This window comes from Copidosoma floridanum, unplaced genomic scaffold (assembly GCF_036245765.1).
Source record: "Copidosoma floridanum isolate Cflo_tuat_1 unplaced genomic scaffold, Cflo_Japanese_pri ptg000006l, whole genome shotgun sequence".
Taxonomy (NCBI): domain Eukaryota; kingdom Metazoa; phylum Arthropoda; class Insecta; order Hymenoptera; family Encyrtidae; genus Copidosoma; species Copidosoma floridanum.
Genome location: NW_028321883.1, coordinates 28,341,007 through 28,364,289, shown reverse-complemented (window position 1 = coordinate 28,364,289; position 23,283 = coordinate 28,341,007). Strand labels below are relative to the sequence as shown.

The window sequence follows — 23,283 nt, the reverse complement described above, 5'->3', positions numbered from 1 at the left end:
TCTTATACCCATACGCGCACAACGCCTTCTCGTGTGGCTCCCTCTTTCTTTCTCGATGTCGCTCGAGGACTCGGATTTCCTTTTGATATTGTTGACACTACGTATATTGTCAAAGGTTATTTGCTTTCGTGCGTTGTTATTTCAAATAAGTCATTTTGCGAACGAACTATACGCGAGGAGGTATTGTTCGGTCGAAAAGGGGGGAGCTGTACAAAGTAACAATGACGATTATACCCGATAACGAAAACAATCGTCAGAATAAGCGTCAATAATGGCAGGTTTATTTGGCAATCGGTGCTCGATGGCGCAGTAAAAGCTTTTTATCGTCAATTTGCAAGTACATAGTGGGTCCAACGAGAGTAAGATCCATACAAAACAATAACAAGTCGAAACACCCGTTTGTTTTACCTCTGTATGGGTATGTATGTGTCGGACGTATTCGTGAATGCTCTACTCAAACTGTGAATATGCGGAGAGCAGATTAGCCCTCGATAGGTAGGATTAAACACGTAAAATCCCTGCCGATGGGCGAGACAATGGCTCTCGAAGATCAATGCCGATACAGCTGAGTCGACAAATCAGGTGGAGCAACGTAATCCGAGCTGATGAAATCGCGGGTATAATACATAACTTCTTTTGTTGACTCCCCAATTATAGATCGAAGGTAAATTATACTCGTGTCTTCGCGCGTGTCCAAACTGGGTTAACGAAGTAGGTTAAACTTTAAGGTTTTGCCGATGTCGTTCTCGCTCTTTACTGCGAGTATTCCGAGCTCCCTTCTGCCTGCCAAGCTGTCCCATCAAAACTCCAATTAAAGGGGCAAGTTTTATACGCGAGTGGTATATACATGGGAGGGTATACGATGCATGACGAGTATACATATAGCACTCGCCCAAGTTATTTTGCCCCTCCCACCCTTCTTCCCGTGACAAGTGCCACGGACTCTGAACCGAAAGGGCAAGTGGGAAACCCGACCAAAGATATATCCGACATGTGAATCTCCTACCTTGGTAAATTTAATTGACAAACTCGATTCATCGCTACCCCTCGCCCCCAGGGACTCTCTCTCTCCCTTGTCGACCGTCTTGCTCCCCCCACACCCGCAGCAAAATTAGTTATAAGTTTCTTGACGTCCTGGTACATATTACATACGCCAAACCAAGAGTTGACAAACCGACAAGATTAATTGGTCCTCGAGTTGAGTGAATGAAAGCCTAGTATACCGTTGCGTATATATATAATATATACACCTATTAGGTTATATTGGGGAGGAGAAAGACATCAAAGTGCCGTAAGCGGCCATTTTGCGCATATTCGTAAGGATATATAACATTATGTATAGGTATAAAGAGACACACGTGGTAAGTTTCCATTTTACATTGAGCCGAGGTACAATCACCGCGCGCGTCGACCATTGCCAGCCACCCGATGAAATCCGTCACACATGTGGGGCACCGCGATCAACGTATTACATGTATCCAGCATCGCTCGCTACGAATTTAATCACGCTCCCATTCAATTGCATGCACGCACGCGAGAAATGACCAATTAGACCCTACATGCGCTCGTTACGTACATACGCCGATGAACGGTCAATCTTATCTATAGCTTAGCAGGTGTTTGAGGCGCGTGTTTGCCCACGAGCGGCATAAATTCATACCCATGGATTGTGGTGGTAAGAAGCAAGCGACCAAAGCTTGCGTGTATGTGTTTGCCCGTCGGCTTTTCTCTCTCGATTCTCACCACCACCACCACCTCCCTTTTATTGGCCTTCGGCTTTCTCTTATTTTATTGATCATGCGCATTGATCATCGGATTACACGTTTGCCCTCCTTCTTTCATTCTTTTTTCGCTTTTGCTCGCTCGATTTTACTACCTTTTTTTTTTTTTTTTTTCACTTTTTCACTTTTTCACGGTTATCCGTTCGAGAACGTATATTTTCCAAACTGGGAATTATTTTATGCAAGAGTCGGTTTATCAACGGACCAATCCGATTATTACTTTTTTTATTTTTTTTCATCCGGCAAAAGCCATACACAAACGCACACGCGCGCCTACCCAAAACCTTTTTATTATATTACACGTGATAAATTAAGCTCTTTCTCTCCATGATTGACATATAGTCACTCTTGCGAACTCCATAGATTATGAATATACTTCGACATGGCAAATAATTTTTGCTGCACCCAACACTGTTAAATGTGATTTTCCACAAACAAGTAGAACGAGGCGGATTTTATCAGACCAAGCGTCACGCTATACACAATAGTATACGTGACGCAGGCCTATTATTTTAATTTTACGTAACGCTTACGTTATCTTTCAACATTGCAACATCTATAACATGACAAGTGGTTTTCGTCGCACCTGTAGCGTTGTTGAATGTCATTTGTTCACAAGTAAGTAGAACAAGGCGAATATGGTCAGACCAAGGGCTACGCTCGCGTTGTATACGTGACGCAGGGCGGACTATTTTTTTTCTCAGCCGAGTATTGATTTTGCATTACGTATACATTAAGATTTAAATCGTCGGTCAGGTATTTCTGGGTTCTGCTCATCAAATATAGCTCTCGCCGCACGTGACTGAAATCCTAACTTTCCCGGCCGATACTTCATTTTCCCGCGATTTGGAGGCAAAACTTTTTCCCAAGGGTGGTCCGTCAAACAGATTCAACTTGGCCACGTGGTACAGGCCAAGAGGATGGAAGAAATTGAAATCTCAGAATCCACCTTTCCTCCACGCAAACGTTCGACAAAAGTCCGTAATGTAGGCGCCGTCTTCGCGATTGCCCTCGACGAAATTGGTGTGCACAACGAGGTAAGGTGGTGGGAAAAATCGAAAGACTCGACAAAATTGCCTATAGCCGGGTCCCCGACAAATCGCTGAAAATGTCGCAGCAAGAGCCTGTCCCTAATATTCACCACATGAATAATCTGGCTGTCGTACAGCTGTCGAGGAGACGAGACGTGGGAACGAATATTTCAGAGCACCCGCGCCAGGTGCCTCCGTCGAGGGAACGTTTCAAAAAGTTGTGTCGGTACATGTCGAACACGCGATGCTCCCGTCTATTCAAATAGCGGTTCGCCAAGTTGAAAGATTTTTCCGACGAAAATACGGTACACTGAGAGAAAAAAAATAATAAAAATTACTGTGCCAGAATGGTAATCTGGTACTGTTCGATCGTTTGGAGACTTTTCACTATTCGAACGGTAATTTTTTATATTTCGAACAGTAATTTTTGTTACAAGTACAGTTACGTTTATTATTTGTACAATGGTAATTACTGTCCGGAATAGTAAAAATTATGTTGGCCAAAGTGAATGACACCAGATTACCATTCTAGCACAGTAATTATGATTATTATCTCTCAGTGTACGTACGTTTACGCTGAAGGGTGTACTCTGAAGATTTTAAAAAATAGCATTTTCAAGGATCGTTTGGACTTTTTTTTTTAAAAGGCTATACAACAATGGCCGGTTATTCGGCCTCATCGTTTTGGGAATCGAAAAGCGCTCAACTTCGTTAAATCTCCAAGAGGCGGACAAAAAGCTCACAGTTTCGGAGTGTAGCGTGTGTACACGCGATGGGAATTTCGATTTTCGATTCGGAGGGCTTTTTTCACGGGTGAACGAGCTCTCACCCCCTACCTCCTCCTCTTCCTCGCCGTGAGCAGCTTATAACGAAAAGTGTGTACAGGTGCGCGTGGCACGTACGGGCACATGCAGGACCCGCTCCGGATAAATACGGACGCGCTATTGGCTCTCTCCGGGGGTTGGAGGAGAGGGGGGGGGGAGATTTCGTTTTCTCCTTGGCTCCCAACGTATGCTTGTCTCATTATCTTACCTCCTCTTCCGAGAGATAGCGCGAGATTGACGGGAGCGAGGTTGAAATGAATCGACGACCTCGAGGGTGGGAGAGATCTGGCGAAAGAGGCGTCAATTTTCCTCCCGGCTCTTTTTTTTCCGCTCCCCTCCCTGCTGTGCCTTCTTCTTTTTTTTCACTTTTTTTCCTTTTCATGGAGCGAGCAGCGGGAAAGTTGGGAAGTAGAAAAGTTATATTGCGCCTCGGATTCATTACTTTTGTATGAGAAGTTGATCAATCTTGATGATGACGTTTGCTCTTTTGCCCCTCTATATTTTCAATGTACAATAACTTGCATCTTATGGACTGCTCTCGAGTGTCCATTTACGGAAAAGTGTTTCACATCCGATTGGGCTTGAATTGCCTGCGTTACTTAGTTTCCACGGCACAACATTACCATAAACAAATTTTAATAAAAAAAAAAAAAAAAATTATATTTACACGTAATATTATAAATTGACATTTTAGATCTGAAATTGATAATTTATGCTAATGTTATAGTCATACCCATTATAAACATGTAATATTAGTCAATGTACAAGAAAAATTTTTTCTACAAAAAAGAAAAATCTACCAAAAAAAAGTTGTAATGTCATTTCGTGGAAAAAAGAAAGATTAAATTTTTTATCAGTGACACTCTTATTGAATCATGGTGGTTTTTACCATTCCCGTTTGCGAAAGGCGAGTTTTTTTTAAATCTTTAATTACCATTCGTGGTCACACAAGGCTAAAGTACGGTGGAGAAAATAAAGGAGCGAAATTAATACGTCGAGAGGAAAAAAAGTTGATAAGATCCTCGTATAAAACTTTCCGTCCTCGTGCATCGAAAAATTCAAATTTAAATCGGATTAAATCAGTAAGGTATGGAGCTATACAGCTATTTCACGGATCAGATACGATATGTAGGTGGTACATCAGAGCAGGAAAAAAAAAAAAAAAAAAAAATTATCCTTCTGTGGCTTGAAATACGCAGATCGCACGCGATGATTCGGTCCGATGAATCAAAAGCTCTAATTAATAAAGAAAGGATCTGTTATCACTTGACAAATACGTGTAATATGTATGCCCACAAGCTACTTTTACACACGTACATAGAAATGAAAAATAAAAACCCAAAAGCCCTTTTATCATACTATGAGTATAAGCTCGTGATATTCCCTCGTCTGGAAGTATTGTGATTTTATGATTCTCGATGTGCAAAACGTGCGCCCATCACAGTCGAAATGGTGGCAACGTCCAGAGAAGGGACATACATTACAGCAGTACAGGCTACATACTATTCGTCCACGGAGCTCTGAGCACCCCCCCCCCCCCATGTAACACGGAGACCTTCATGCTCGATCGCCCGCTCGACGATCCAATCTCCTTGATGTACGAGCGAGAGATTAGCAATACGTGCACGAGGAGGAGACGAGATACTCGGATAAGGGGGCTTGCCGCGAATATCCCGAAATCTCCGCTCGAGGGGCCGCCACTCCTTCCCCTTTCCACACACGAATGCGTGCGCGTAACTACCCTACAATGTCGCACAGATTATTGTTCCCCATCACGTGTTTACCAGTTAAAGTCGGACTTGAGACTGTAAACTGAATCCTCGAGATCTTCGATGCGTGCGTAATATATATATGTATTTTTTTTTTTTATTCATGTCTCCAAACAAGGGATTTTCCCGTCGCGGAGCTTAACCGAGTAAAATATGCAAGCTGCAACCAAATGGCTGGATGTACCGGCGCTTCGGGTTAAATGGCCGTGAAAGGGAAAGGCGGCCACACTAATAAAGGATGAAAAATGCCCCCGTGGGCGGGGAGAGGGCCCCATCCGTTTTTCCCCGGGTAATTTGCCCCTCGCGAGAGAATAAAAATTGATTTCGTCCGCCTTTCGCTACACTCCATCGAAAATAAAGCGACATCGACGCAAGCCGGCTTCCGTGGAGGCTTGTTACTTTGGCATTAGGGTGCCAACCGGGACAGGGAGAACCAGGGGGTTGGGGGGGGGGGCAATAAGACACAGTAAGGAAATAAAAGGCCACCACCCGGGGGGGGACGAGCCCACGCAGAGGCCACCGGTAATGGGAAAATAATTGTGAGTTATGTAAATACGTAATGTCCTTGGAATACTCACGTATCCGCAACCAGATTGGGTGTTTGGCCTTGCCTCTTTCCACACACCTAGAGTCCTCTCGTATCCTTTGCCGATGTGCACGTACGCATATGTACACTGTCGCGCATCGAGTCGGGGCCAACCCGCAAACGTCAAAGTTAAAAATAAAGACAGTGACGGATCCTGGCAAAAAGGCCAGGTGGGTGGGGGGGGGGTTATTCCTGTTGGCTGAAAGTGAAAACGTTATCGTGGCGAAATTCAGCACGAGCGCTCTGTACAAATTCAAGGTTAATCACGCTCCTCGAGCCAGATGATGGATCGAGAGGAGGAGAGAACAGAGGCGCATGCAGGGCTTCCCCGCGTGGGTTGGAAGCGAGGGAGAGAGAGATGGATCCAGGGAGGAAGGAAGGATGCGGATCGTCGGAGCGAACGTGAGAGCGGAAACGTCTCCATCAAGAATCGTATTTCCTTCAGGAAACTACCCTGACCTTCTCTCTCTCTCTCTCTCTCGCTCTTCCCCCCCTCCCCGTTCCGCGCACATAGAGCCACGCGCGAGCGACCGGATAGGTACACAACCTATACCCTACCTCATTCTACTTCGTTCTCAGAGTGTACACGTACATAAAACTCTTGCTCTTCTGCTGGATACTCGAGGCTTGTTTTTTTTCATCCTCTCTCTCTTCTTACCCCAGGGTCCATCACACTTTTTTTCCCCACTCACGCTCTTCCGTCGCTTTTACTTACTATCGTCGATGTCGCGTTTTTTTTTTTTTTTTTTTTTTCTTTCATCGCAAAGCTGTTGCGCCGCTTTTTCATCGTGTTTTTTTCTTTTGGCCCCCCCGACTCTTTCTTTCCAGCGTGACGCGAAAAAGATCGACGAGGTCCTAATTTTATTTGCCATTAAACCGCTGCAGGGGTATTCCCGCCGCAAACCGCGCATCAAGTTTTTACACCCCCGTGACACGTGGCGTATACGCTTATATAAATATGTTCTTGCAGCGGATCATGCATTGGTCGAACCATTTGACCTCGATTTCAACCACTGCCTGCTGAAACGGTGGAATAGACCAACGAAACTTACAATTTCTGCGTTGTACGAGCAGGTGTGTGTGTACACGCGGTACAAAAGCAGGATGGAGCACATCAAAAAAAGTAAACTGCAAACAGCGCGTGCACAATTTTCCACACAATGGTAGGGTAATTCAATTGGATGAGCGCGGGTCTGGTCTATTCGGAATATATGTATATTTATTTTTCTCAGAGAAAATCAACCCGAGCGAAAGTGCACACCCGTACAGGTGGTGGTACTCCCCGTTATATTGTTTCATCCGGTTGAATGCCATGCTTTTACCGGTACCAACAATCGAGGGGCGAAAAGGAGGGGGAGATTGTGTTGTAGAGTGGCAAACACTATTTCTCAGTCATCAAAGTCGTAGATTCCACAAAATTCGTTTTCACAAAAAAAGAAAAAAAAGCACTTCAATGGCGGCAGTAGCTCTCTGCCCAAACGGATGAAAATCGAAAGCAAGAGCTGGCTTTTCTTTATTTCTGCATGTTCCCATGCTCACAATGAGTCATCATTCCCCACGTAAAACATCCCGTTCCTTCAAAGGTAATTGGATGGCTCCTCTGCATCGAAATCCTATATCCATCCGGGAACGGGTGTATGTTTTTCGAGACATCAAAGCCCGGTATAATCTCATGCCGTCTCGAAAATGGATAAAAGTTTCATCAATGCGCACAGGATAGTCGATGATGCGCACACGAGTGAGCTTGCACAGAGCGTGGTGTATACATATTGTATATGCGGCATAGGTACTTATTTATAGATGTAGATGGTGGTATACCAGCAGAGACAAGATCATAGGAGGTATCTCATCCCTGGGGTAGGTTTACCTATGTATATATCCCTTTGGGCGCTGTCGTCGAGAGCGAGCCATCAAGGGACCGACAGACGGACTCGAGCGCGCTCCCGAACACTCGATTAATTAATCAACGTGCCTGTACTCAAGTACCATCTCGCGCTCTTTAACTCGTACACCCTTTCGATTTACGGTCCCAAACGCGGCACGTGCACGCAAATACGCGTATATTCGAGTCCTTTCATGCTCTGACGCAAAGCGACTCTCTCTCTCTATAAGTATATATACGTGTACTCGGTTGGACTTTTTTTTTTGCCCTTCCAAAAACTTTGCTCGCCCGCACTACATTGGAGGTGGTTTCTTTTTCACCGTGTATGTATGTATGGATTTTTATCCGCTTACACGCCGAGCAGAGTTTCAATTTCGATGGAGGGGAGGGGTGTACGTATTGGAGAGGAGCAAGAGGCTCGAGGGCGGGCGTTAGGTCCGAAATTCATCTGATTAAAAACACGTCCCGACCCGGCGTCCTCTCGCCGACCCTTTGCTCGTATTTTTAAGCCACCCGCACACACACGGGTACGTATAGGTACACTCCCCCCCCCCTCCAGAAGGAGGGAACAAAGGAAAAAAAGGGAACCCCTTTGAGGATCCATACAAGCAGCGCGTCTGGCGAGGGAAGGTCATAAAGAGCGGTGGGGAGGGGTAAACACTCTGCTCGCGAGAAAATGACAGTGGGAGGGTGGGGGAGGTATTGTGGGGTGTTGTGTTAACGGCTTATACCGAGGGACCCGAGAAATTGCACTCGAGAAGCGGAACGCGTGTGGTGGATCAACAATTGGACCGCCATCGTCACGGTCAAGTGCTGTGTATACGGCTTTTACGGCGCGGCGCTTGTGTACTCGTATACTTACCGCCCGCGACAGGACGTTTCGAGGCGAGAGGTTTCAATCCGATGAGACAAAAAGTCGGGCGAACGTTGGCGTATGAATTACTACAAATACGTACAAGGACTTTTTTTTGCTTTTATTTTTTTTTAAGGTGCGACCGTGCAAGGAGTCATGAGAGACAATGAAGAAAAATTTTTTAATAACAATCGCCTCCAACAAAACGATATCCTGTACTATTTATAGGGCAAATCGTACCGTAGACATATACCAGACTTGTTTACGGTTACCTGCTCAATTTTTTTTTCAAGTAGAAACATTTTTTTCAAGACCATACTATTGATAACTCGATCGAATACAATAAAATATTATCCAGCCAAAACAACGCAATACACTTTATAAAAGGAAAAAAAAAAAAAAAAAAAGTCAATGAATAAGAAAATTGTTTGCATTTCATACAGGAAAAATAGTTAAAAATATTGTGCCCAAATCTGACTGTGCAACATTTCAAATGAATAATTCACAAATGCGCAAAACCAACAGTAGTCCCTGATTTCTCAGCACTTGTCCCCAACAACTCTGAACACTCAATGGATTTTAATTGGCAAAGTTAATTTACACTCGTGTCTTGAAAAAAAAAAAAAAAAAAAAAAAAAAACTCGAAAGTAGAGAAGTCAAGCTACCAGATAAGTTTATCTCAAAAAAAAACATTTAAAAAAAAAAAGAAAAAGCACAAGGAGCACAACAACAAACGCAAACGAGCACTGCACGTCGGGAAACGGAAAATATAAGCAACCCGGGAGGTTAACTTGGGGAAATTGAGCACCGGCACTCGACTCGAGGGAGAAAGATAAAACGGGCCAGTGCGCGCGAGTGGATAAGGAGGAATTAATTACACGGCGAGTCGAGGAGGAGTCCGCTGCCGGCTGATGCACAATTGCTTTCGAAATCGCTGCACGTGGACCCACCTGCAATTTTTGCCTTTTCGGATGGAGTGCCCGCCACTGCCTCCCCCTCTTTTTCAAGAGGGTTTTTTTTTTTTTGTTCCAACAAAGAGAAGCGAAAATGGACGTGGTAATTGTCGTTTCGTTTTTTCAAGTGCACCAACGAAAAGTCGTTTCGAGTCGTACGAAGCTTTTATTGTACAATTTTTGCTTTGAATTCCGATTAGCGGTTCCTGCGTATAACAGCGTATAACGAAGATCATCAGAAGAGGATACTTGAAGTAGTTATCACATTCATCCTTTACCTCTTCCCTGCCACTAAGTTGTTTGATCGATTTCCAACTGGGATAAATCATAAATATGTATACTATATTATACGTATACGTAAACCCTTACGTAAACCCCCCCCCCCCTATAGAAAAATTCTGCACGACAACAGAGGTATTTTCTTGAATTATTCCTTTGTAGAACAACTTGGAAGGCGCTCTGTTTGCTCCAGTGGCATCCCTCGTTAGCTCCAAGTATTTCTTTCTTTTCCGATCAAAAAAATTTATTTTTATTGATTTTTTTTTTTTTTCTTTGCAGAACGTGCTTTGAGGGGTTAAGGACAGAGGATTTAGGTGTACAGTGAACTATATACACAACGCACACTTTGCGTACCACTGTATATATATGATGGGGAGTGGGTAAAATTTTACACGTGTACCTATACAATATACTACACAGTGTCGGTCGTTAACGCACGCTCGGGCCGACAAACCAAACGACCGCATTACCATCAACAGCAAATGGATATGCCCAGTCAACGGTGCAGGACCTATTAATATATCAGGTTGTACCTACCAATCAGCGCCCAACGACACGCGCACCTGTATCACAACTAAAACAGAAAGGCAATATCAAACACGGTCGGCACTGCGTTTCACCGCGATACTGCGTTAATTAACCCCTCCTCCTTCACCCCCCCCCCGAGCCAAACAGACCATCGACGGTGCGCACACAGGGGATCATCGTGTTGACATCCCCACCCACAAGTTAATGCAAAACATTTTACTCTTCGCATTCCTAAGTCCACGCCAATTGTGTCTTTTAAAGCGAGCGCACGTATAACCATTAGGGCGAAATTAATATCACCTGTGAACACTACTCCGATTTACAGGCACAAAGAAACGCGAGGAACAAAATATTGTCCACCCATAATGTATTTATTCATACAATAACTTGTGCACAATGAAAATGTGCACTGCGCGTATAAATGTATCCATACGAAAAAAAAAAAAAAAAAAAAAAAAAAAAAAAAAAAAAAAAAAAACGTACTCATACTTCCAAAATATTAACAACTTCCAACAGTATAATATATAAAACTCCACTGTGCCATGTAGTTTTCCGAGGGGCCAAGCACCGTATAGGGGAGTATTACTTCGCGCACCGTACGGGCGCAATATATAAATATACATATATACGGAAGCGAAGCCGTATCACGGGGGAGGGCGACCTCGTCCCTCGCTTATATACACATACACATCCATGGGAGGGCGAGTAAGTTGTCGAGAGCGTTAAAAGCGCCCATAGAATATTCTAAGCCGGCGCGCCTTGACCCCATCATTCTCTACGTATATGTGTATGTGTGTGTGTGTGCACGACACGGGCGCGCCTCTCCTGGATTTTCCCACCCCCTCTCCCCCCCCTGCCCCTGACGTCACCTGCATGCATCAGCCGACCAACTTCTTCTCTCGCGATTCGACGCTCCGGAGCACTATATGTAGCGCCAGCCAGGGGATCAAGCTGCAGGTGAACCAGGGGCTCTTTTGTTACATTGGTGCACCAAGTTTTGACCATGTACTCGTTTGATGTATATTATTTTTCTCAGTTTGTTTGTTGTTTTATTCCAAAAACACTTCAACATCGGAGGTAAGCGAGCACCAATGAGGGACCGTCGATAAAACAAGTGTATATACATAATATATATACGTATGCCGATGCGGTGGAGACGGACGGACACTATCTGTAATTAAATCCGCGCGCATACCTTACGCACCTATAAGTGGTGGGGGGAGGGGGTAACACAATGGGGATGATCGTCGGCAAAGCCGGTCGTATTGTATACATGTGGTCATCATCCGTCACACGTAGCCCACGTATATCATGTGAGCCGCCTCCACCGCATCGGCATACCGCGACCTTACACAATACTTAATTGTGCGTATATACAGGTATATATATATATATATATATATATATATATGTAGATCCAAGCGAGAGCTACGTGGCGTATATTTATAAGTACGTGACGATCGAAGCGTTGAAAGCTCGCTCGGCACTCGCGTGATTTTTGCTCCGATACAGGAGTATCGATACGCGGCGCGCTGCTTCTCCGTTATTAGCTGGCAGGGGGTGGAAGAGCGTCACCTGGGACTGCTGAATTATCGGGTCGAGAGATTTATTTCCACACCTCGGGGGAATTCGTGACAAGAGGAGTTGGTATAGGTGTGTACGTGCCCGATACATTGTGCTCCAAAAGACAGCCAATTACACTTACTGTTCCATATAATATTATATAGTACTCTGTGATGGTGTTTTTTTTTCTTCGCACCAATTATACGTAGTTAATCATAGTTTTAGGTGGACGGATACAATCAATGGATTTCACGGAGGGACCAATTACTCTGCCTATATGATGTGTTGTACATGTGACATGATGCGTGCTTATAATATAGGATACGTCACAAGTCTGTGAACCGCGCGCGTTCTCGAGTTGCCGCAAAACCCATTCGAGGCGCGAATTAATCACTTCCGGAAGGCAAGGATAGACGAGGCGTCGCGTGTGCCAAGAGGCAGTGACGTCAATTTACAATCGATGATATGATGCGTTCACGCGCATATATATATATACACGGTAGGAACAGTCAACCTTGTCCCGTGCACGCGCACCGGGCTTTTTCTTTATTTTTCATCCCTGAAAAAAGAGCTCTCGCGCTTGAAGCGGTGTACTCCCGTCCTTTCACAGGACCTGCGTCTATCAACCCGATTGCCTGCACACATAGCTCACGAAGCGAATCCTGCGCTACTGCACGCGCCTGTTGGCGAAGCATCGCTGATTGACGTTTCAAGCGCCCGAACGTTTGTAGGTATATACATTACACGCATAGGTTCCTCGCTCGACTAGCTCTTATACCCGATCCAAACAAACACTGCCTACGTAGGCACATATACGTATTAGGGTGTACATGCCGAGGGGGTTCACTGGGGCTCTCGATGGGCGGATACACGAGTAATGGATATTTATATACGGTGATGAAGGAGCTGCTGGTCTGCTTTAGGTATAATTGGAATCGGGTGTCGTTCCAGGAGAGGGCAGGACTAGCTCCCAGGTGTGGCGATGCATGATTAATGTTGGTAATACTCGTGTGGCCGGTCGTTACATGCGCCACTTTTGGGAGTAGGTGTAGGCTCAGGGGGACCAAAAACTGTACCATTTTTTTTTTTCCCCATAGATCACGCCCCCTCCCGCCGTTCAAGGCTGCCTTCGTTGGATGATTAAATCGAACGATTAATATAGGCGTGAAATTTCTTTGCTCCTCGCTCCTTTCTTGCAGGGGGAGGAAAAAAAAGAAATGTCCCGCTCTTTGAGAGATAACTGCTCGACAGTTCTTAAAGTTGACAAAAATGGTCATGATTCTCGCGTTCGCGGGTATAGGTATATATATATATACTTGTCCCACGGGTGGATTCTTGCAATTAATTCGGTTTCATCGGGCAAAAGTGAGCGCTACCCTTAAGCAAAGACGGGGAGAAAACATCTCTGAAATTTAATTAACGCGGCGAGCTATGGGACGTTATTACATTCCACCGTGAAATTCGTCTTTCCCTCCTATGTATACCTTAAAATAATATAACGAGAGAAATCGTCCCGAGTAAAGGCAAACACAAAAAAAAGGAGAGGGAAAGCAACCATCGATCCGCGGGATGTGTATATTTATAGGTGGTACCCATACCTGGTGCTTACAATTCGAAGTAAGCCGGGAATCCGTGATTCGATCGCGTGCCTCTGTATAACTCAACAGACGTGCCGAGAGAGGGAAGGAAATAGAAAAAAAAAACTCGTCCGTCCACTGCAGCAAATGCACTTACCCGGGGATAATTTACATCCTCGAGGCGAACTCGCGAAATCGAGACTGAGGCTCGTTAGAGAAGGTCTGCGGGCGATATGGCCTCGAGGAATAATCCAAATTTAATTCTCTCTCTCATAATAAATACGTATCTATCGTTATCTCTATGCGCATGAATTTCTCCGTGTACAGAGGAAAAGAGCTGCAATAAGCTGTATAAGATGTATAAAAACACGAGGGTCTCACATTATAATTATGAGGGAACACGTTATTTCACTCGGGTGAATATTCCCTGTCGTTCCTGCGCTTCCGAGTGCGGCTCATCCTCCTTTTCTGCGACTTGGCTCTTTGGTGACTCTTGTATTTGGTACCACCAACGACGCGCACTCGTTGCAGCGCAAGCGTTTACTTTGACCTATGCTCTAAAAGTATACGACTCTCACTCTTCCCCCCCCCCCCGCTTGGCTGGGAAAAGACCATTGAAACCTGTCCATTACTAGGTGGCAGTTCGGAAAAATCATGTTGGCACATTTTTTTTACGTTTTTTTGGAATCGTGGAAACGAATTCGTACTGGCTCTACGGTTGATTCCCTTTTCCGTAAGGGTGCGTATTACAACGGAGTGGCTTAAACGAACTTCCCGGCGAGGCTCAAGTAATACCATCTGTCTGGATAAAGTTACGACATGGACGTAAAAAAATTTCATCCAAGATCTCCGGGTGGTCCGAAAAAAAAAAAAAAAAAAAAAAAAAATCGCTTTGGTTTCTCACGTAAGCCATAGATGGCCCCAATTTTACTTATTCATTGCACGGTGGTAACGAAAAAAAAAAAAAGAAAAAAAAATCAAGTCAGTCCCGAAAGCGCACGAAAAAACTTTATGTATTATAAATGTATGTATATGTAGGGTGCATTTTAATGCTTATACTTATGTGTATCCGGAGAATTATTAAGCATAACTATACCCTCGTTTCTTTTTATATCCTACGAGTCTATAGATTTATGGTTCTGAAAGTGGCAGGTCTAATGAAATCCAACAGCTGGTGCCTGGAAAAGAATTCAACTGCAGACTTTCGGAGGAGAAAAATAAATTCAAACGTAACATATATCTATATACACACAACACGGGTAAAACCAACCAAGAAATCCTATATTTTAAATTGTACCTATATGTAAAAAAAAAAAAAAACAATTTCCATGTCGTTCTTCAACATTGTATGACGTTTTCCTCTTCTCTGGCGACCTCTTGGAAAAGTTTCGGAGACAAAAAATAAGTAGTTGTTCGCGCGCCCTGAAAGCACACCACAAGTTTTGCACTCACCTGAAATCTATTGTTGTTTTAACAGCGCCTGTACAACGTGATCCGCGAGCAACGGTGGAAAAGCAGCGAGAAAAATAAAGACAAAGGGCAAGCAAACGTGTATATATGTATGCATGGGTGGGCGGTGGATGAACAAAAGCTCCTCGGAAAAGTTGGGGTTTATCACCGAAGCTGGGCGGATTAACATCCAACTTTTTTTTCTTTTTTTTTTTTTTCTCTCAACACACCTCGGCCTCGATAAGCTCGAAAAGTAAAGGTCACGCGGTGCGAGGTGTCACGAATAAAGGCAGAGAGAGAGAGAGAGAGAGAGAGTCGTACATATGCTACCTGTCTGCAGCGGTAATCTTTTGTCATTTTGGCAGGTGTCCTCGGCGGGACAACAGCGAGAACTGGGAGGAGCGGGGGACGACAAAGAGGAGGCGGAGAGGAGGTCAGGCTGGCGAGGCGTTGCACCTGAGGGCCGGGCGCGCATGGGAGCGCGCACGATGTTCGCCAAGCTGAGGAGCAGCGGCGGGGCCGCCCCGGTCCCCGTGGCCCCCAACGCCCTCGAGTCCAACCCCATCTGGAACTACTTCGACGTCGGCAAGCAGGTCGCAACTGCCGGGCCCGAGCACGTCTGGAAGGTCCTGGACGGCTACCGCAAGAGCGACGGCAAGGCGCGTGCTTCTTTTGTTTGTTGGCCAACTTTTCTTTTTTTTTTCTTTTTCTTTTTTTTTTACGGGCTCATTTCTCCGAGTGGCCCTGACGGCTCGTTTACCGCGAAAGTGGCTCACTTTGTCATCGCTCGGTGAGCGAGTTTGGGGGGGGGGGGGCAAAAAAAAATAGAGTCGTATAAAGTACACAAATCAACTCCAGCTCTCCGCGTCACTCGCAGCCCTTGTAAATCAACTCCGAGCCATTGTTCATTCGCCCTTTTTGTTTCCTCCCCCCCCCCTCCGTTTATTTCCAGGGCAATCATTTGCAGTATTTCACACCCCACGGGTGGATATTTATTTTGATTTTAAAGTATTTTAAAATACCCACTGGAAAATCCATCGTTTCGTACCTACATCGTGTTTTATTACGTTACTTCGGCTTTTATTACCTGCACAATTTTCTTTTTTTTTTTTTTTTTTTTCATCTCAACAATATGACGCATCTCGAGCTTAGTCATTTATTTTTGCTGGTTTTAAAGAGGAACAAAAGGGGACCGTTCTTTTCTTCTCCTTCTGAGGATACAAGGTCGAGCTTCGACGAACATGCGATTGACGAAATTCATCCTTTTTTTTTTTTTTTTTTTCTAGTTGCAAAAAGACTTATCCTCAATTAACTTGGGCTTTTGCATCGAATAACCGGCATGCCATTTTTCGTAAAATAATTCCAGCATTCGATAATGATAAAGATTTTGAGTGAAAAAAAAAAAAAAGGAAAGGAGCTCGTTTATCACAATAGATTCAAAGGAGAAGCGAGTCTCTGTTATTTGCCGCGCAGAAGAGATTTTTACAATAATGAGATGATTTTTTTTCAAATTCTGTTGCACATTTTTGTTCATAAAAAAAAGTAAGGGTTTGTCGGTAAAGTGTGGTATACCTATTAAAGTTACGAATAAAAAACTTTTCGTTTTACAACGAGATTTATCAAGAGGAAATAAAACTACCATAGATCACATTTTTAATTTCCTTTCATTTCTGGTTCGTGACACATATATTTGTCGAAGAAAAGAAATGGAGAGTAGCTATACATACGATTTCGTCCCTCGACGGACTTACCAGGTTTTGTTGGAGCTAAGCTTTTGTAAGACCTTTTTCGAGGATTCTGCTTTTTTCTTTTTTTGACATGTGAATTTATGTTCCTCGGAATTGTTAAAAGCCAAAAAGTACACATGGAAACCGTACATAAAAGCATTTATATTTTTCAAAAAAAAAAAAAAATATATAAATTTACGGTGCACCAGTAATTTGCATTTTTATAGGTAAAATTATGTGATGATAAATCATGTTAACAGTAGATTGATGCGTATAGCGGCTCAAAAACATGTTTTGGCATCAATACATAACACGAATTATTAATGCGGATAAACACGAGGTCGAATTTGATTAAACTGACGGGCTTCGTAATTGAAAATTATGAATTTACCGTTATTAAAAAGCACATTATGATACGCCCTTGAATGATCAATTACCATGATTTTTAACTTTTAGTCTACAAAGTACGTACTCCGTGAAACGCAGATGGAAATAATTAAAAAATCGAGGATAACTTTTTTCACCGGTAATTCGAATAAAACGCAGAAGCGTTCTCGTCAAAGAGCCAGTTAAAGGGAGCTCGTTGGAAAATTCGAGGGAGGACGGGGAAGAAGAAAAAAAAATTTTTTTTTCCTTCTCACGTAAAAGGAAGTAAGCGGCGCACTCAAGCTTCCCGGCGCCCTTTGCTATGCAATTTTTCCTCTCCCGTGCGCCTTAATGGGATGTTTTACATTAGCGAGCGTAAATAGATTACGAATTTTCCCCGAATCTCGTAACTCTCGATTTATTTAAAATATCATCGAGCAACTCTCTCTCTACCATTTTTTTTTCCTTCGCTCCTTCCACGCGCATCATCTTTTCATTGCCACTAGTCGCGCCGAATAAATTTTCTCGCGTCTCCTCCCCATTTGCATCTCGTCTCACCCAACATCCCATGAAATATTCTCGAATTAAAATCGCTTCACTGAATATTTTTATACTTTCCTCACGAATTTTTAATTTCATATTCAAGCACACTTTGTTTTTACGGGTTACCAATACACGAGCAAAGTGGAATTATACATTATTTTTCCTGCTAACAAGTCGGTTATACGAACTCCAGAGTCCTTCACCTTCACCTACTTCTAGCACACGGGAATCCGGATATCTTTTTTTTTCTTTTTTTTTTTTTTTTTTTTTTTTTTTTTTTTTTTTTTTTTTTTTTTTTCAACAATTAATCGATAACGCAACGGAATGCTGCACCGCCACTTGTCTTTTTTCCCAATATTCTCAACAAGTTTACTTGATCCCCGGAGCTGCACATTTTTGCACACTCCTCGTTATATCGGGAATACCTCGACTCGATTATTTCAATTACGACGATAGTTATTTACATTAGGGGATGAAAAAAAAAGAAAGTAGAATTACCTGCCTCTCTCTTTTGCCGCTACCGAGTGTTTTCGCGTGTATTTATTGGTCTACTTTTTCCCCCTTTTCTTTTTCTTCCGAGATTCGTAAGATTTTTCTGATGCCGCGCAATCCTCTTTTACTTTAATTTTCTTGGCTTAACGAGACCTCCCGAGTCCTCCCTCGCTGGCCAAGTTATAATCATTTCACCGAGAACTTTTATGACTTAACCGAGCGTGTCCTTTCCTCATCGGCGACTCGAAGGTGTTGGAGAAAATCTGTTTTCCCCTGCGCTTCCCATCCCCCATTTTTTAATCACTTTCTCCCTCCCGGGACTACTCGAGAACCCGCCGAGTTAAAAAAAAGTCACGTGCAAAAAAAAACTACCAAGGGTACAATTAAATGTATTTTCACACCATAGCGAGGCAATAAAAAAAAAAAAAAAAAATGTTTTGTTCCAGGAGGTGTCGATATTTTTGTTCGAGAAGCGATCCGTGGAAAAGATCCACAAGCCCAAGAGGAAAGAAACCATAGCCGAGATGCTGCGCGTCGGCGTCCGACAACTGGAACGCAACCGACACCCAAAAATACTGCAGGTCGGTACGCAACACACGAAAACAAAAACCCATTGGTTACTCGAGCGAAGCGAATGCAAATCGACTTTGCGTGTTTTGATAAATATACATGTATGCAAACGCGAGATATTAATGGAGAAATTTAGACACCCGCTTGCAATTATCGGGCGAGGAGCAAACGTACTACTCGCGCTCCAACTTTTGGACCGAACGGATCCAAGTTACAAATTCACAGCTCATCCAAGCTGTTTCCAACCAGAGCCCTGCTTCGATCGCAGCAATATTCCCGGGTGCGTCTTGGCTTACCATCGTACAACTCTCCCTGCAAGCCAGAGAGACAGTATACTGTCGATCGTGCTGTTTTTCCTCCCCAAAGTTTCCTCATCGGCGAAATTGTAATCACCAAACGAAGGAATACATTTTTTTTTCTCCTCCGAAAGAGAGGGGTCCACCGCCTGAACGATCCCCGAGGCTGTGCAATGCGAGTTATCTGCTTCTCGGCCGCTTTTATTTATTTATTTATTTTTTTTTTTGCATTCTTATTCATGATTTGTTCGATTCGCCCCAATGATATATAGCATCGGTGAGTTTGAAAGTGATTGTCGTCCCAAAAGGTGATCCACGGGGCGGAGGAGTGCCCCGAGACGCTGGCCTTCGTCTCGGAGCCGGTGATGGCGAGCCTGGCGAACGTGTTCGCGGCGGGGGAGCAGAAGCAAGCCGCGGCGCTGGCCGCCCAAGCGGTCGCGACCTCAGTGAACCACCACTACCCCATGCACCACCAGATGGCCTCAGCCCAGGCCGGCAGCCGGCCCGTCTTCGCCAAGGATTACGATTTGATCGACATCGAGATCAAGTACGGCCTCCTTCAGATCACCGAGGCCCTCACCTTTGCCCACAACACGATGCAGCTCATACACCGCAACGTCTGCCCGAGCAACATCATCATCACCAAAAAGGGCACCTGGAAGCTCTTTGGCTTCGAACTTGTGGGTACGAACAAAACCACCTCTGTACCCATGCCAGCAATATGCGGAACAATCACGAGGAGCCACTTTTTTTTTTTTTTTTTTTTGTTTTTCCCTTTGTCGTGTTGTATAAATATTTTATTGTATCGGTGTCCTTTAGAGAGGGTCAGCGAGGGAGATCCCACGGAGTGCGTGCCCCTGTCTCCGTGGACCAATCGTTTGCCCAAGGTGACGCAACCGAATCTCGACTACATCGGTAAGTGTCACTGCCGAGATGAAGTAAGGGAAAAAAAAAAAAAAAAAAAAAAACCTAATGTCGCGTCTCCGTTTAGCCCCCGAGGTGCAGACGAAAAAGATGGGCTGCATCCTGTCGGACATGTACAGCTACGGGATGGTCATCTGCGCGGTCTTCAACAACGGGCGGCCCCTCATCCAGGCCAATCACAACGTCAACGATTACCTCAAGCAAATCGAGTCGGTGAGCCCCGCGATTTACATGTATATATAGGTGCAGACGCTAGAATTGCTTCCCCCTTGAAAGTTATCCCACGATTCGTTGGGCAACGAGTTTTTCCAGGGAACAACAAAAGTTGGCCGGCGGATATTTAATTACCCAGTGCAAAGTTCCGAGTGCCGGATTAATTGAAATTATGAGCTGTTGTTTCCCGACAAATTGGATTTTCAAACCAACCACAAACACTGACAAATTAAAAACAAATATAGTATACGATGTTGCAAGCTTTAAAAAAAAACAAATAATGGCTCGTGGGTACCAAAGTTGGTGTCATATATTTAATCGATCGTTCCGAGCCACTTGGCCCCTCCGGTCGTCTTAGTTCGACTCGAGCGGTCACAGAGGAACAACTCTTTTTTTTATTTTTTTATTTTACCACCAGGCCTATATACGTGATAGCGCTTCAGATGTGCACCAAGCCGCAAAATATACCCTTAAAACAAAAAAAGCTCGTCTTGCGACCACATCTATTTTTGGCCATCCCTTCAAAAAACAAAAAAACAACAACAACAACAAAAAGTGTTGTACACTTTAGTTGTGTGATTATCTGGCTATGTGAAGCGCAAACAAATGGGTAAATGTACGTGTTACAGCTGGAGGGCCAGGTGCACAATTTGCTGCCGCGGGTGCCGGTGCCGCTTCAGGAGGTCGTGACGCGGCTGGTGTCCAAGGACATGCCCAAGAGGCCGCAGTCCCAGATATGCTCCCTAATCAAGTACTTTGGGTATGTGATGCTTGCACTCGACTATAACACACACACACACACACACACACACACACACACAAGTGCACGTATATACGTAATTATAGGCAAGCTCGAGGCCCCCTCCGGGGGGTACGTGTGGCTCATTTGACTTGCTAAGACTTAAAATCGCTCTCGTACAGGAGGTATACGTATACATACGTGAGCTATTAGGTATACATATATATACATTTGCATCCATTGGTAGAGCCGGAGGCTGGTGAGTTCTCGTGCAAATGGTATCCCCAAACCGTTGCGTGCGCCTGGACGAGCAACCTCGACCATCACGAATGACTTTTTTTTCCTCCCCTAAAGTAGGTCGAGCTTATTTACTCGGACAACTTTTTTTTTTTTTTTTTTTTTTTTTTTTTATTGCCCAAATCTCTGTCCCGAACATACGTATACGGTAAATAAAGTATACGATTCGGGTGATTTAGGGCGACCGGAATAGCATGAATAACTATAGAGCGGCGGAATCGGAGAGCGACAGGTGGGATAACGATATATATTATATTATAGGGTCGTAAACGCCGGGGTGACTGACAAATCCGGGGGTGCTGTCGTCTTGCCACCTCCTCCCCTTTCCCCGATTGTCAGCGTGACACGCGTACCGGTAAATGGAATGTCTGAACCCCCCCGAGTTTTAAATCGCTTTTTTACGCTTCTCCACGTGGCAATGATTCTCCCTCCTCCACCCCGTCTCTATTTTCCTTGTTCGTATAGCCATCGGATTTTCGCGATTGTTGTGCCATCGAGTGCCGAGGACTAGCGAAAACGATACTTAGCCGCGAGGAATATCGGTGTCGGCGGTGATTATCCCGCTCCACCTCTCTGCTGTACCTCTACTTGCATTTTGATATTTAATACGCGGTGCTGTGGGATCCATCCTATTATACCGGCCGCGCGAAAAGCATCGCAGCCGATGCCCGAGATTATCGATACGTTTGATCGCGAGAGTAGAAATTTGATACGTGCTTTCCACGGCTTTGGGGTGAAAGTGTAACTGCGTGGGGCAAAAAAAAACAACTAAGGGGTGACTGAATTGTACGCAGGGACCCGTCGGTCCACGCCCTGCAGTTCCTCGACGTGATCAACATGAAGGACCCGACGCAGAAGGCGCACTTTTACAAAAACACCCTCAAAGAAGTACTGCCCTACATACCCCGGGTAAGCGTGCAAATCGAACGAGGAATAAGCAATATCTTTCATTTGAAACGCTATGGTAAAACCTACCTTTTTTTGGGGGGGGATGGCAGAAACTTTGGTACCAGCACGTGTGGCCGTACCTCGAGCACGAGTCGCGCTCCCAGGAGGTCTTTGCCTCGGTGGTCCACCCGATGCTCTACATCATCCAGAAGAGCAACCTCGAGGACTACGAGAGGATTTTATTGCCGGGCTTCAGGCAAGTATTCACGTCCCCGAGATCGATCCAGGGCTCGGTCGTCCTGCTCGAGAACCTCCACGTCATCCTCGAAAAGTCAAACATGGACGACATCAACCGGGAGGTCCTTCCCATGCTGTACAACTCGCTCGAGAGCAACACCATTCAGATCCAGGTGAGCTGCTCTTTTTTACTTTTTGGGGGCAAAAAAAAAAAAAAAAAAAAAAAAAAGCCACGTAAAACTGACGTGAGCGTAGACGGCGGCGTTCGTTGCGGTGGCAAACGTTACGGACTACCTGGAGGACATGGCGATCCGTAGGACGATCTTGCCGAAGCTCAAGCTCGCGTTCGAAAGGAGCACGACGGACCAGCGGATCCTCATGAACGCGCTCTCGTGCATTCTCGACCGGCTCGAGAAGCAACAGATCATCGACGAGGTGCTGCCCCTCCTCTGGGAGGTCAAGCTCCAGGAGCCCGAGATCATCGTTAGGGTTGTAAGTAAGTGGTGTTCGTATTGTTTTTTTTTTTTGTTTTGTTTTTTTTTCTTCCATATGTTATTCTCCTGCATATATATTCACAAGCATCCACGAGGAGTGTAGGTATAATATACTACATGTAACCATCGATGATATTGAATTAGGTATTCGTGTGTGTTGTTTATCGATGCGCCTCGGTTTACAGGCATATACAGGCTCATGCTGACCGACAAAAAGTACGGACTGTCGGTCAACATAATGGCGACGCGCGTGATGCCCTCGCTGCTCCCGCAAACCGTCAATCCAGGCCTCACCCTCGAGCACTTTACTAGTCTGCTCGACGTATTGCAAGAGATGCTCAACCAAATCGACAGGTTGGGGCTTGAAGTAAATGTATATAGGCAAATGTAGAGTTACGTAATGATAATGAAAAAAAAAAATA

The 23,283-nt window shown here is 44.6% G+C and overlaps 1 protein-coding gene across 1 annotated transcript in view; it reads left to right on the top strand.

The window, feature by feature from the left end:
* The window catches only part of bma (SCY1-like protein bma), a 45,088-nt gene that overhangs the window by 16,857 nt on the left and 4,948 nt on the right, over window positions 1-23,283 (top strand). The window contains exons 2-11 of the mRNA XM_089598312.1: window positions 15,441-15,734; window positions 18,650-18,784; window positions 19,378-19,753; window positions 19,889-19,984; window positions 20,061-20,206; window positions 20,836-20,966; window positions 22,037-22,151; window positions 22,241-22,540; window positions 22,623-22,863; window positions 23,047-23,215. Of these exons, the coding sequence (XP_089454438.1) occupies window positions 15,549-15,734; window positions 18,650-18,784; window positions 19,378-19,753; window positions 19,889-19,984; window positions 20,061-20,206; window positions 20,836-20,966; window positions 22,037-22,151; window positions 22,241-22,540; window positions 22,623-22,863; window positions 23,047-23,215 (1,895 nt within the window). The 5' untranslated portion in view covers window positions 15,441-15,548. The remainder of the gene's footprint in view (window positions 1-15,440; window positions 15,735-18,649; window positions 18,785-19,377; window positions 19,754-19,888; window positions 19,985-20,060; window positions 20,207-20,835; window positions 20,967-22,036; window positions 22,152-22,240; window positions 22,541-22,622; window positions 22,864-23,046; window positions 23,216-23,283) is intronic.